This window comes from Lepisma saccharinum, chromosome 30 (genome assembly GCF_977018435.1).
Source record: "Lepisma saccharinum chromosome 30, izLepSacc3.1, whole genome shotgun sequence".
Taxonomy (NCBI): domain Eukaryota; kingdom Metazoa; phylum Arthropoda; class Insecta; order Zygentoma; family Lepismatidae; genus Lepisma; species Lepisma saccharinum.
The window spans coordinates 37,619,501-37,635,206 of NC_139258.1; the positions used below are offsets into that span (position 1 = coordinate 37,619,501).

The 15,706-nt window shown below is 36.5% G+C and overlaps 1 protein-coding gene across 1 annotated transcript in view; it reads right to left on the reverse strand.

Moving 5' to 3' along the window:
* Prp6 (pre-mRNA processing factor 6) overlaps positions 1-15,706 on the reverse strand; it is a 98,151-nt gene that overhangs the window by 37,410 nt on the left and 45,035 nt on the right. The window contains exons 9-11 of the mRNA XM_083115267.1: positions 11,053-11,195; positions 8,635-8,813; positions 3,865-4,080 (exon numbers count right to left, since the gene is read on the reverse strand). Coding sequence (XP_082971393.1) covers positions 3,865-4,080; positions 8,635-8,813; positions 11,053-11,195 — 538 coding nt within the window. The remainder of the gene's footprint in view (positions 1-3,864; positions 4,081-8,634; positions 8,814-11,052; positions 11,196-15,706) is intronic.

Sequence of the window (15,706 nt, forward strand, 5' to 3'; positions counted from 1 at the left end):
AATGGATTGGTAGTTGAGGCACAGAGATCATGTGACATAATGCCATGTAATTTTTCACTTTAGGGTGTCATGAGAGATGAAGTTTATTCTCAGAAACCAAAGGATCTGCATCACTAGCAACAGGTGATCAAACTGGCATTTGAGAAAATCGATAAATAATCAACATTTATGTTTCAAAATCTGTAAATCAATGCCTAAACAATGTGAATTGTGTATCACAAAAACAGGTATCCATTTGAACAAACATTGTAAAAAAGTTAACACTGTACAATATTGAGTAAAGAAATGAGCAATGTACATATTTTGGGGAAAGTGACTTTTATCCCACCCTGTATAACATTTCCACTTTAAATTCAGCAAGGCATGCTTTATAACAATAATTCAAACACATATCATGCAATAAATGTTTACAGAAAACAAGGTAGACTAATACCAGAAATATATGGTCATGAATGTATGACACAATTTTAATACAGATACTGTTCGCAGTAGTCTTATTTTGAAAAAGTTGTCTTGTTATATGATTAATTTACTGAACTTAATACAATTAAAGTGGGACAGAAATTATTTACCTTGTCGATGCTTAAATATATATGTTAAAAAATACAGTGGAAGACCGATTTTACATTCCTGAATTTTACATTTTCGTATATTACACAACATTCAGTCTTGATAGGCCCAACATAGCAAAATGTTACATAAAATTTTTCCTCGATTATGCATTATCTCCCATTTTAATTTTTTCCAGGTTAGTTCCACTGTACTTAGAAAGTACTGTATTGTAATTCATGGCAATAGTATGCAAAGAAAACCTAGAGTTTCACACATAGAATTTATTACATCTAAACTTCAAATTAGCTTTCCATGTGACCGTATAATGACTACAGCATTACTGAATGGATTCTACTAAAAATAAACATGAAAGTAACATGTTTTACTTATACATGTACAGTGCTTTTCACATCAAGTCGCTCGTGGAGCAGCAGCTAACATGCTGGGCAGTGAGAGCATGTCTGCCAGCATTTAGACCCACAGCTTTACGCTGACATCGGCACGATGCGTCAGTGCTTCAGTAATCAGATAGCTGGTGTCCAGTTTGCATGTGCTTGTGAAGTGTTAAGTTCTTAACAAGTATTGCCAAGTGTGCCAGTTAATAATTCTTAATTTCGTCGCTGGAAGGCGCTGGAAGTAAGGGTTGATGCACAGTCTCAACTGTTACGTCAGTGTGTTGCCAGGACAGTATCTGTCAAAATGCCGTGGATGTGCAACCGAGTACGAGTGATCGTGATATTGGGTTTGTGTGGGAAACATGTTGACCTTCAAATCAAATAAGGAGCATGTCCTGCTTTTCTTGTTCAATCAAAATAAAAACGTGAGTGAAAGCCATCGTATCCTTGTGGAAATATACGGTGAAAATGTCCTAACACAAGACGCGTTGCTTTCGACAATTCAAAAGTGGTGATTTCGACTTGAAAGACAAAGATTGCCCGGGCCAGCCCAAAAAATTCCAAGATGCCGAATTGCAAGCACTGTTGGACGAAGACGATACGCAAACGCAACAACAACTGGCAGAGAAGTTAAATGTTGGTCGCCAAACCATATATGATCATCTTCTAGCCATGGGAAAGATCCAGAAGGCAGGAAAATAGGTCCCATATCATCTGAACGACAGACAAATGGAAAAGCGAAAAACTGTGTGTGAAGTGTTGCTTTCTTGGCATTAAAGAAAGTCTTTCTTGCATCGGATAGTGACTGGGGACAAAAAATGGATCTACTTCGAAAACCCAAATGCAAGTCATGGGTTGACCCAGGATAACCTTCAACATCGACCTCAAAACTGAAACGCTTCAGAAGGAAGACAATGCTGTGCATTTGGTGGGATCAGAAGGGTGTGGTGTACCATGAGCTTCTGAAACCAGGTGAAACAGTGAATGCCATTCGCAGTTCCCAACCGTCAACAACTCATCAATTTGAACCATGCATTGATCGAAAAGTGCCCAGATTGGGCGACAAGACACAGAAAAGTGATTTTGCAGCACGACTACATCTCATCACACAGCGAAAGGCATCACACACACCATTTCTGCACTTGGCTGGGAATTCTTGCCCCACCCGACATACTCACCAGACTTAGCCCCTTCAGACTACCACTTGTTTTCATCGATGCCTCACTCACTTTCCCAGCAACACTTCAACAATTACGAAGATGTCGAACAATGGCTTGTTGACTGGATCACCTCAAAATGTGAACGATTTTTCTGGAAGGGCATCCACAATTTGATGGACAGATGGGCACAATGTATATCTAGCGATGGTGCATACTTTGAATAAAGCATTTGTTACCTTTTTCCCCAGATGCACTTGCTTTCTTTCGGATCAATTAAGAATTATTAAATTGTAATATAATTAAGCCTTGTTTCCATATTAAAAACACTAAGTTGCTGACCAAGGCAGTTTATTAAGATAAAAACACTTAACAGGTAACGTTTCAACCCTGTATCAGCGTCTTCCTAAGACGAAGAACTAAACTAAAACGTTACGTGTTAAGTGTTTTTATCTTAATAAACTGCCTTGGTCAGCAACCTTTTGTTTTTAAGAATTATTAACCGGAACACCTGGTATTAACGTATGATTTAACACAACAAATTTTTATGTACGACTCTTGCATCATTATGAATTTGAATTCTTGTAGGGAAGTTAGGGAAATCATGGAGCAGAATTTCCAGATGTTCCTGTTCCACACAGACAGTGTTCAAAAACTCGTGAATTTAGGGAAAAGGGGTCTGTTCTTGATAAGACGTGAAGGCTAAAACAGTGTGTGCTTAATGAGGAGAAACTAGACGATGTTGGAGCATGGTTGGAACATACTCCTCGAAATTCCTCTGGAACCTTACAAAAGAAACAACATTTCCATGATGTGTGTGTGGCAAGCTACCAAGATTTAAACCTGAAACCACACATTAGAAGAACTGAAAGAAAACATCAGGCGAGAAACCGAAGCAATTTCAGAAAATGAACTGGTACGTGTTAGTGAAAATTTCCTAAAAAAAATCCCATAAATGCAGGACAACATTTCCAACACCTCTTGTAACAAGGTATGTACTCATTTTAATTGTAACTGTCTATGTAATTGCATGAGCTTATTTCATTACATAGCTAGTGGTTCCAGTTTCGTGGATGTTGTACCCAGTTTGCTGGCAGATGCATTCTCACTGACAGGAGTGCTAGCCACTATAACCATGAAAAGCACTGTATATTTTTTACATAATTACTGGTGCGATGTCGTCAATAAGAAAACTTGACTGGGGCTATACATGTAATTTATTCGAAAACATCACAATTTAACTTATATCTTCTTCAATACTGCAACTCTTCCATTTTTGGATACACTGATTCATTCTCTGCCAGTCTCTTCAAGATTTCCACTGTTCACTTCCTCTCAGGAGCAAAACTAGGTACCCTTCAAAGCGTTCTTGACTTTTGGAAAGAAAACAAGGTCAAATGTTGCCAAATCTGGTGAATATGGAGGGCACTTTTGCACTAGAATGCATTTATTGGCCCGACACTGCTTCACAGAAATGATGTGGGCTGGAGCATTGTCCTGAAGGAGACTTTGGACAATTTTAAAATAGCTTTAACTGACCACGAGCTCATCAGGAGGCCACTATGACATTTAAAAAGACAATCGACAGAGCGTTCTGCACCATTCAAAAACTTGATATGCATGCAACATTGTGGGCTTCCTACCACAACTGTTAACATTCTGTCACAGTTTGTATTTGTAAAGCCAAGACAAAAATGTATAAATAGAAACTGACAGCATGTCTTGTATTACAAAAATAAATAATAATAATAAAAACTTACAGCCATCCATTTAGACTTAGCTCCCATTAACCATAGTACTTCAGACTTTGGACAATGGGCTACAGCTCTCTGCAACAGTGCCTCCAATGACTCCCTCGTTCCGTGGTTTTTCTCGAAGTATGCTGCACGTAGCCAGATGGATTTTTTACTGGCAAAAATTGACAGGGCATGAGCATATATTGCTCTTGCACACTCGTATGCTCCCTGTGATGCACACTGCAAGGAAGTTAAAAAAATAATAAGATTACTAGATAAAGTCACATAGCAGTTCAAATAGTTTTTAACTGCTGAATTTATACAAACCATTGCAAAAATAGCATCAAAGCATCAAAACATTCCCCAGGAATTTCTGCACAGGGGGTGAGGCTCTTGATTCAACTAGAATGATGGCAATATTAATATTTAATATTATTATTAAGTAAAAAATTAGGAAAGATATATTTTCTTCCATTTTTAGACTATTATTATAATAATTATTAAGATTTCTCTTTATTTCACACTCTATACACTGGACATACTGAAGTGCATAGTGATTATACACTTTTCCTAACCTGATTCAATAAAAAAAATTCTCTTTTGAAGTTTTTTTTATTAGGGATGGGACTGATTAATCGGTATCGGCCCATATAGGCATATTGGTGTATCGGGTAATTGGTAAAATTACCGATTATTCTACCGATGCGATATATCGATTATTATCTGATAATTTAGTGCAAAATTCTGCCATTTTGTTGTAATTTTTATGGATAATATCCATGCCCTACTTTCTAAAAAAGTAAATAACTAAATATGCAACTTCTTTTGTACTGCAGTCACCTTGAAACACACATTTATTAAAGAGGTCAGTGAACCTTTCAGGTTCTTCAAGGACCATTTCTAATTTTATATTGGATCGCTAGAATATCAGTTATCGGTATCGGTAAATTTTATATCGGTACTTTATCGGTATCGGCCAAAATTTCGTATCGGCCCATCCCTAATTTTTATTCATGAATGGGAAGAAAGAGAAGAGGAGAAGAGAGAGAGAGAAAAGAACGAGAAAGATAAAGAGAGAGAGAGAGAGAGAGAGACAGAGAGAGAGAGAAAAAGGATGTAAAATTTTGGAATTACTAACTGGTTCATGTATTTTACACTCAATTTTTCAAACATACTATTTAACTCTGCCATTAATTGAACTTTATTTCTGTGAACGACCATCAAGTAATAAGTTATTTTCCTTCTCTTCTAATTTGAAATGAATGATGCCAATTTACAAGGGAGTGAACTGACAAGTTTGAACCTTTCCTCTCCACAATGTCCCCGATCAAAAATGATGAAGCTGATCTCCATGGTGGAGTGGTTAGCACAGCATGCTATGACACCAGGGAAACAGAGTTCAAATCCCAGCATGGGCTTGGGTGTTCTTTGTAAGTGTCCTTTCATCAATTTCACCGTATCTTTACTTGCCCTCAACGACGTGATTAGCCACAAGTGGCAGAAAAAGGTAGTAAAATAACTCAAATCAATCAAATATTCAAACTAAATTGATGAGGAATACATAGCAAGAAACTAAATACCAACAGGATATCCCATAAATGGAGCACATATTGAAATGTTTTGCAATTCCAATTGTACTCAATTGATATACAAGTTACAAATATGCATTGGTTACATTATGTGTGTAATATAAAATGTGCCTCTGAAAATACTAAAGGATGATGAGACAGGTGAGTGGAGAAGGTTATATAGTAATTTAGAACTGAACAATTTGCATTCCTGTTCAGATATTATGAGAATGATTAAATCAAGAAGAGTTAGGTGGGCAGGCCATGTGGTACGAATGGGAGAGGAAAGAAGAGTTTAAAGGATTCTTGTTGGGAAACCTGACGGTAAGAGACCAGCAGGAAGGCCAAGATGAAGATTGAGAGAAAATGTTGAGATAGACCTACAGGAAATCGGTGGGGATGGAAAAGAGTGGATAGATCTTGAAAACAGTTAAAAATGAAATGAAAACAATTCCAAATATGACCTATCCCTGTAATATTAAATATACAATTTCTACTGTGAACACTAGTGCATGCAGAATTTTTTTATCAGAGGCTGTAATTGTAAAGGTGCACATCATGCAGCTGTATTCTAGGAGGGAGGAAAACACTATAAAATATTCTGTAATTACAATTTTCATCTTGGTTTTAAAACTTGTTCAAAGGAAAAGATGGTCATTTTAAAGGGGGGATTGCATTTACTACAGATTTTTCCCTGGTTCCTTTACTGTTTCATATGGAAATCTTGATTTTCTCAAAATTTCAGGAAGGGCTGCAGCACAATCAGCTCCCTCCTGTGTATACCAGGGTCTGATACTAACAGTAATACACAGTGTATCAAATTGAAGTATAGTTTCTCCAACAAATTTTAAATTTCTTGCTTACCCTTTTTTCTTTGTTCAATAACCTACTTTTAGTGTCCTATTACAAAAACACTGATTTTTCCAGAAACAAATTAATTCTCCTGACATTTCAATGGCTTTTCCAGAAAAAGTAAATTAACTAACTTTTCCAGGTTTTCCAGACTGGTAGACTATGATACAAAGAAAAACAGCTGACAAAGATGAAGATGGAAACTTGATAGTAGATAATAGGGATGGGTCAATATGAAATTTTGGCCGATACCGATAAAGTACCGATATAAAATTTACCAATACCGATAACCGATATTCTACCAATCCGATATAAAATTAGAAATGGTCCTTGAAGAACCTGAAAGGTTCACTGACAAATGTGTGTTTCAAGGTGACTGCAGTGCAAGATAAATTGCATATTTAGACATTTACTTTTTTAGAAAGTAGGGCATGGATACTATCCATAAAAATTACAACAAAATGGCAGAATTTTGCACTAAATTATCAGATAATAATCGATATATCGGATCAGTAAAATAATCGGTAATTTTACCGATACACCAATATGCCTATATCGGCTGATACCGATAGAGTACCGATTAATCGGTCCCATCCCTAGTAGATAATAATTAACACATTCCCACTCATAAACAACCATGGTCATTTTAAAGTATGTGTCCATTTTTCAGGGTTTTTTTTTTTGGCATTTTTCCCCCTATTTTTATTGGCGAACGAAAATCCGTGCACCGTGTGATTTTGGAGGGAGATTTGATGCAGTACCTGGGAGATTGAGATAGAGGGAAAGCGTTGAGATGGACTGAAAGGAAATCGGTAAGGATGGGAAAGATTGGATTGATCTTGCCCAGGATAGGGACAGAAGGCTTGTGTTGCTGCAGCATAAGGCTTCGGGTTTAAGAAGGCTAGAGAGTTAGTTCATACATTATACAGTGCGTTCAAGTTAAAAGCGGTATGGAGCACAAATATAAAATATACAAAATATACAAGTAAGATTCTTAAAGCAAATGTTGAAAATGATAACCTTATTCTTGAATACACATGTTAACACGTTTCTCCATATTTCTTGCAACATTATGGAGGACATCTACAGTTATACTCCTAATTTCCTCAGTGATGTGGTGCCTCAGTTCTTCTAAGGTGCGTGGATTCTGCGTGTATACTTTTTGCTTCAACCCCCCCCCCCCCCAAAGAAGTAGTCCGGACTTGAAAGATCTGGGGATCTGGCGGGCCACAGTCCCTTTGAAATAATCCCGTGTCCAAAGAAATATCTTAACATAGCCATAGTCTCGTTGGAAGTATGCGGAGTTGCACCATCCTGCTGAAACCAGCACAGACGTTCCTCTGGTTCCAACATTGCAACAAACTGCATTATAATGTTTTGGTAAGTTTCTAATGTTTTCAAAAAAAAAATAAAAAAAAAAATGGTTCCTACCACTCGCCGCTTGGATATGGCACACCAGACACCATCTTTCTGGGGGTGGAAGGGGGACTCCACGAAAAGATGGGGATTTTCAGAGTTCAATGTTCGATAATTTTGCGAAGAGACGTAACCATTCAGGTGAAACCATGCTTCATCGGAAAAGAACACGTAGTCCAACACAGTGATGTCATTCCCAATGAAGTCCTTCAACCATTGACAGTAGTGCACACGATTAGAGTAGTCAATTTGTTTTAATTCTTGAAAAACGTGAATTCGATATGGATATAATTTCAACATTTTCCTCACTGCTGTATGGGCTGATCCTACAGACATTTGCGTCTCCTGGCTTAGGCATTGTAAAGGTTTGTGGGGAGATCTTGTCATTATTTCATTAACATTAGTCACTGCCTCTTGTGTTAGTACAGTCCTCCTACGTCGGTGTTTCACGTTACATACAGACCCTGTCTCACGGAATTTATTGACCATTTTCTGAATTAAACTTACAGTCGGAGCACTCTTACCAAACATTTCCGTGAATTTACTGCAGCTTTTTTTTTAATGAATTTGTTCTGAAATATTGTTCAACAATAAAGGCACGTTCCTGAACACTAAATGGCATCGTAGAGGGCAATTTCTCACTCACTCAACTCAATGAAGAACAAACACAACCCAGCAGTACAGTGGAACACCTGAAACTGACAATGCATCCGTCTCCTCCCTCCGTCCTCGTCACCTCCCCTTCCCTCTCTCCGGCTACAATAAACTTTTCCTGTAACAATGGGCATAATGGAACGGACGGAACATAACGGACGACAACAACAAAAACAAGACTCAAATATACCTTACGTACCGCTTTTAAATTGAACGCACTGTATTATCAGTAAAACTGAATCAAATAAATATTCAAAATATTAAAACCTCAAAAATATATAGAATGAACTCCAATGATACTTACAGCATCAGCATCTTCCATCCACGTGTGCTTACGATCCTCCTCTTCCACACCCTGGCCAATAATAGAACGTATCAGTGCTTGGCAACAGTGGACTGAACCAGATTTTTCTGCCTCAATTGCTTCTTTAAACCAATGCTCTCTGTTAATTTCCACTCCATTCGCACTCAGGGAAGATATAGCTGGAATAAGTTTTCAATTTCAGTGTACTCTTCTACAGCATCACTATATGTACATAATAACAGGCAGAAGACATACTAACTAAAATATTAGAGGCAAGACAATACTGATGTCAATGTATCAGAAATTATCGATTGGAATTTATTTGCTTATACCTAAAGGAACATATATTTGGTAAATTAAAAATCAAAATTTCGGCACAAAAACAGGAGTCAATTTTGGGTTCAAAAGCAGTAAATAAAATAAAATGTCGGTGTTATAGTGATTAAAAATCGGATCAAAAGCAGCATATGAAATAACATTTTGGTTTTAAAATTGTGAATATAATCCTAAATTTGATTTAAAAACTGCACTTATTACACAAAATAAACATATCCCTTCTAATATCACATTTATGTAGTTACCAGAGTATTAAGTTTATTCCTGTATAAAGGGGGCCCACTTTTTTGCTTCTAAAATATTTGCAGCAGAATTAATCAATTTTTCATGAATTGCATAACTCACAGGACAATTCAACCTTCAGAAAGTGTCCCGTCGGTAAACTCTAAATTTCGTGTATAAGAGTATATTTTCCATTTTGCAGTTCATTTCACATTATTTCTTGACAAATCAGGGTAGGAGAATACATCTCAGAAGCATGAAAAATTAACATTACAATGTGTTACTTCACATTTCATGTTTACGTCAAAAACAAAATCTGTATGCCTCTACTGATACCAGCTGATACTTTTTTGCAGATCAGGTGTCTTGAAGAGTCTGCAATAATTCTGTACAACAAATTTGAAGAGTCTGAATATCTGGAAATTATGTAAAATGCACAAATTTCATTACTTTTGTAATGGCATTGTGAGAGAAATTAATGATAATATCACTGAAATACACAATACAAGTGTTTTTCTTCCTACCCAGTTGGGTATGATGATGCAAGGTGACAATTGTGAAATATTACCTGCTAAAAAATAACGAACATGTTGTTTATAAATATGTAGTGAATAATGATGTATTTTTCAGACAGTTTCTTGTGTTAAAAAATCTGATACATATTTGATTTAACACCTTGACTTGGAAAAGGCAGATCTGGTACAGCTTCGGTTGACTGTTGCTTCTAATCAGATACTATAATTTTCATGCCCAATAAGGGCCTCCCCAATGGTGCAGTGGCAGCGTCATCGCTTTGTAATCAAGGGGTCCCAGGTCCGATACCCAGTGCAGGCACATGGTGGTTTGGATCCCACTTTAAACTGTAGGTCGTCCCAATTAGCCTTACTGTTCACAAAGTGGACTTAAAACAACACATCAATCACTCATGCTCAATAAGAATGAAAAAACCTACGTAACCTGAATCAGTCTATTACTTAATCAAGGAAAAGTATTGATGTTGAGAACATGACAATTAGTGAACTGGACAAAATATCTGTAGTGATCTCTCTTTGGATTCAAGCCATGGAAGTAAAATGTCAGGTGATTACAGCATTTGTGCTGGTCTAGTGAGAAAGGATATTCAGGCAGTGACTCTGAACCAACCAGCATCAGTGATGTGTTTTCCAGTGAAGTGAACATGCTCTTATGGACTGATGATCCTTCATGTACACATAAAAAAAAAATTCACTAAATACAGCATGCTTCTTGTTCCCGTGTCAGCAAATAACACCAAATATGATCATTTCCAGTTATTTGTCATTTGATGACGAACACTATGAAAAATATGCTGCAAAATGTGGAAAGAGAACAGACACTTTTACAACTGTGCGAGCTGATCAGATAAACATGGATTATGTGTGAATACCTGCTTTTGTGATAACCATAAAGGAGTAAAATGAAAGTGCTGCTTTGGTGAAGAATGGGGTATTTATCAGTATTACCAACATAACCAAAATGACTGTCCACTTTAGTTTGAAAGTTCTCTTCTTGTTACAACTGTATCTCTCATCTGCAAACTCTATAATTGCATTGCAATTTTACCCTTCAATATGTGGATGGTACTTTACATAATTATTCTTGTCAAGTAAACAAATGACAACATCCATAATTTTCTCTTCTTGTTCAAGGACATTTATGGGGACATCTCAACCCAATCCATTTTTCTGTTAAATATGTAACTAATCACTATCATTGTGGCTGCTCCTCTATATTCATCAAATAAATTAACTTCCTTTTCTCACACTTTACAAAGACATATTTACTTCTATGTACAAGAGTACAAGGCATGATATCTAATTCAAGTGTTGTATTTTCAGTTACCTCTCTCGATGATTTTTTCCACCATATGTTGGTTTCCGTTTGCTTCTTCTAACTTTGCTGCAGTTGTCCATATTTGACGATCTGTTGGTATATTTTCTCGAGCCTTATTTAAAACCTTGCGAGCATTCTCATATGTTTCTAACCTGCAAAATTAATATTAAATGATCTGTAATATATTATAATATATTATCACACACATACATACTTTGGTAAAGTAGTAAACATTTAAGAGTCCTCTACCTTGCAATAAAAATATATATTTCATATTCATGATGGATGCGGTTTAAAAATTACTTATGTGAAATGTTGTATTTCTGTGTTGCACAATTTAATGGTTATTTCCGATTAATTTCGAAGACACTCTGTCTTCATTCACTAAGGGTGCAGCATCTGGAACTGAAACATATGGGCTTTATAATGATAAAACATATATGTTCTGACAACACTAGTAACGCCACTGTAAAATCATGGCAACTTACATGTACTGTAAGCAACACTCATAGTGTCCAATAAATAGCCTAAGTACTGGATAATGTGTGTTTGTTAATAATATAAAAACACATAAAAGTACGTAACATGGTGACAGGTGTGGGGTTTGCCAGTTGAAATAAATGGATGCATTAAAATTCGTAAGTAGAAAGTAGATCCTATCTTGAAAACATGGAGACGTTTAACATGCCAACTATAAAAAAAAAAAATAAAAAAAAAAGTAAAGTGCTCCCCTGTGCATAGACCACACCATGGAGGCGTATAGGGGTGTGGGGGTAACACCCCACACTTTCTTGATACGGTCGTGAGTGAGGGTGATGTGATCAGCATCACGCCCCTGACTGCCTTTACCCCCCAGGGTTTCCCTCAGGTACCCATGTTATTCCACGCTGGGTGGGCACGTTAGAAAAGTTCCCGGATTTGAACCGGCCGGGGATCGAACCCGGGACCTTTTTAACATGCCAACTGTTTTGCAATTTTCAGGAAACGTTGCTGAGAACTGGCAGAAATGGAGAAATAAGTTAGACACTTATTTAATCGCGTCAAAAAAAGTAAGAAGCCCGATAAAGTAAAAGTGGCAATATTGTTAAATCTCATAGGAGATCAGGGACTTGAAGTGTATAATACATTCAGGAGCGGAGATGGTACTGCGTCACTGCTTTGTTAGTTCCCGGGTGGAGGTAGTTGTATTTTTTCCTGTTTGTATTTCAAAATTTTAATATTAGTGCAGATCCTTTCCAACCATTTTATTACATAGAATTAGCAAAATATATAAACTGCAAATTAAATGAAGAAATTATGACACCAGCAGAAGACAGGAAAAAATTTAAAATGCCATGATGGAGGAACAACATAGTATAAACACATACCACAGTTCACCTTCCACAAATATGAAGGTACATATAAGATTCAACTTGAAATGAATGAAGGGGGCCAACATCATGCCAAGAAACTCTTATTGTCTCGATAGACCAACCTGCAGATCCAATTTAAAGATTACAAGAAATTTAAACAAATCTACCAGAAATAGGTGACTGAATTGGGATCCAAATTAATGATGCATATTAAGCAGAAAGAAAATAAAATGTAAGTTTGATCAGTTCAAACAGTGTGTTATGTTCTGCGTTTCTTATGACAATATACAGGGTGTCTGAATTAAAAATGCCCTAATTTCAACTGTCTGTAACTCCACACGTATTTGATACATACAAATTCATTATGCATTAATGAATACATATAGTCCTAAAGTTTCTGTGAGCAAAGTAGTAATTAGTACATGTAGAACATTTGGTACATTTTTAGTACATTTAGTACATTTCTACATGCACCTGGCATTACCCCACTCGCTTTTTTTTCCTGTGGGGATGTCAAGGACATGGTGTATTCAACCAAAGAGACAACTCTGGTACCGCTTCGTGATAGGATTACATGGGACAACCAACATTCTACAGGCAACCTAGTGGGAAATCGAGAATCAGCTGGACATCCTCTGTGTGACTCGTGGGGCACATGTAGAAATGTAGTAAATGTACTAAAAATGTACCAAATGTTCTAAATGTACTAATTACTACTTTGCTCACAGAAACTTTAGGACTATCTATATTCATTAATGCATAATTCATTTGGATGCCACAAACACATGTGGAGTTACAGACAGTTGAAATTCGGACACCCTGTATTATTTGAAAGAATTTCTTATGACAATATATTATTTGAAAGAATTTACAGGTTTCATTCATTCGGATTCCCCTGCATGAGAGATGATTTCTGTTTCTAATATATTTTGTACTGTCAGGAATATTCTGTATGGTTAATATAGCACTAACTACTTGGCTACCCAGGATTACTAAATATATCAGCATTCCTAGCAAAATAATAAATATCTTTATTAAATTATCCAAGGCCAGCTTTGCCAATTTGCCATTTAATAGTTAAGAATTTATTTATTGTGTGATCTTAGCACCTTTGAAATTGATTATTTAATCTCAACAATGCTTATCCTCTTGCTAGGATACCAACATTGAAAATCTGTATCTCCAACTTCTAAGTTACATTAAAAACAAAACAAAAAGAACTATACCATAACATATGTAAAAGCTCACAACCTTCTGTTACTCCTGCGCACACAATGTTGAACAGTGATGATTCTTATTGAACTTACAATGATAAGAGGCATTTACAGGATTTCCACAGATGGTGATCTTTACTACAGGAGTATAGTATACATTTGGATCTTAATTAATAATTACTGTATATTCTCTCTCTTGTTTGGTGCTAAAATATAAATAATCTCGGTAAATTTCTCGTAAGGGACAGACAGCTGAAATGTGCTAGTTCATTTAATTTGAATATTCGTACTTACGTATTCTGCATTGAGAAACACTGTTGAAGGTGGGATTTCGCTTATTTCACGGAAGTAAGCTCTATTTGCGACATATCTAGTAAGTTTTCTTTGTTTCTTTTTCCCTTTGGTAACACACAAAATGGCGGTCACAGTTTCACTACCGTACTCGGCATGCAGTGTTTCCACCCCACTGCACCCAAAAATACCTACGTAGCCCCACGAACCATTCATACATAGCCCCACGAACCATTTGCGGAAACGTACCTTCTTCAGTTACATAAACACATGTTTGGAAACACTGACCGGGATTACGTCATCACACACAGGCTACATCCACCTTGAAGTATGGACGCAAGAGCTTTCGTGCATTGGTCACACATTTATATCGAAAAATATAGATTTACCGGCAAAGTTCAATGAATGATGCGAGAAAACACTTTCCCGAACTTCCAGAAGTATATTGAAACTGCATTCGGTAAGTAATTTCTCCTGTAAATTTGATGAAATCCGTCTGTCCCTTACGAGAAATTTACCATAATCTCTGTACCTTTTCCACTTGCATGTTATCAATCTACATAAAAATCATTAACATAACTGTAAGTAACTTAAATAATCAATACAGACAATTGATTTGTTTGATTTGTTGTTTTAAGTCCACTTTATGCACTGAAAGGCTAATAGGGATGGGACTGGACTTACAGTTTAAAGTGGGATCCGAACCACTATATACCTCCATCAGGTATCGAACCCGAGACCCCTTGATTACAAGGTGACGACGTTACCACTGTGTCATCGGGGAGGCACGGGGAGTCCCTCAGGCATCCTACTGATTGAATCATATGTGTCATTCAGGTTTTGGCCATCTATAGTACGAAAAATATATATATTAACCAAGTACTGAATCTATGCTGATATGTTCTCCGGATATTTTGCCATCAGACTGTAAATGTGGGAGTATATATACTGTAAATTAAGAATGATAGAAATCTTCAAGAATACTTTGCCATTTCTGCTTTCAAACTTTTCTCTCAATTTCAGGTGAAGAATATCCAGCACATGAGCAATGAGTTGCCTGTTTGCTTTCTTTGGCAGAATGTTACCAACTGCCAAGTTTGACTGATGTCTTAGTTTGTGAACATTTTCATTACTATTTTTACTTAATTTCATTTTCTTTTTACTTTGCAAGTAAAATACCACTTCCATTTGCAACAAACATATTAAAAATCCCTGTGGTTTTTACAATGCAGAAGTGCATACGACTTTCAATAGCCAATTAAAATAAAAATGAATCTTGCCATGATTGTGATAGCAGTTTTTTGTTAAACATTAAGCTCCTGCAGGTGGACATGAAATCTTGCTTTCAAAGATATGAAACAAAAAAGTGTTGAATCAAATCAACACAAACAATATTAATTTCAGCATTAGTATGGAAATAGGTTAATTTGTACAAAGACTAGTGATACAATAAGCCATTTGAATATTAACTTTAAAAAATAGATACTGCAAAGGTGGAACACTTGATGTGTTCAAAATAATGTTTTCCACTGTATATACAGGGTTTCTATAAATGAGTTATATAACAGTAACCGTTAATTGTGAAGAAAGTGTGTGTGTAACAGAAATGGTTTATACATCAATGAATACAGCATGTGTTGGTTGTGGTGGAACGATTCCGTGGCCACCTCGTTCGCCTGATTGGACCCATGGATTTCTCTATCTGGGGTTACATTAAAGAACATGTGTTTGTTCCCCTCTTCCCAGCAACGTCCACAAGGTGGCCGCGGAATCGTTTCACCACGACCAATCCAAGTCAGTACTTGT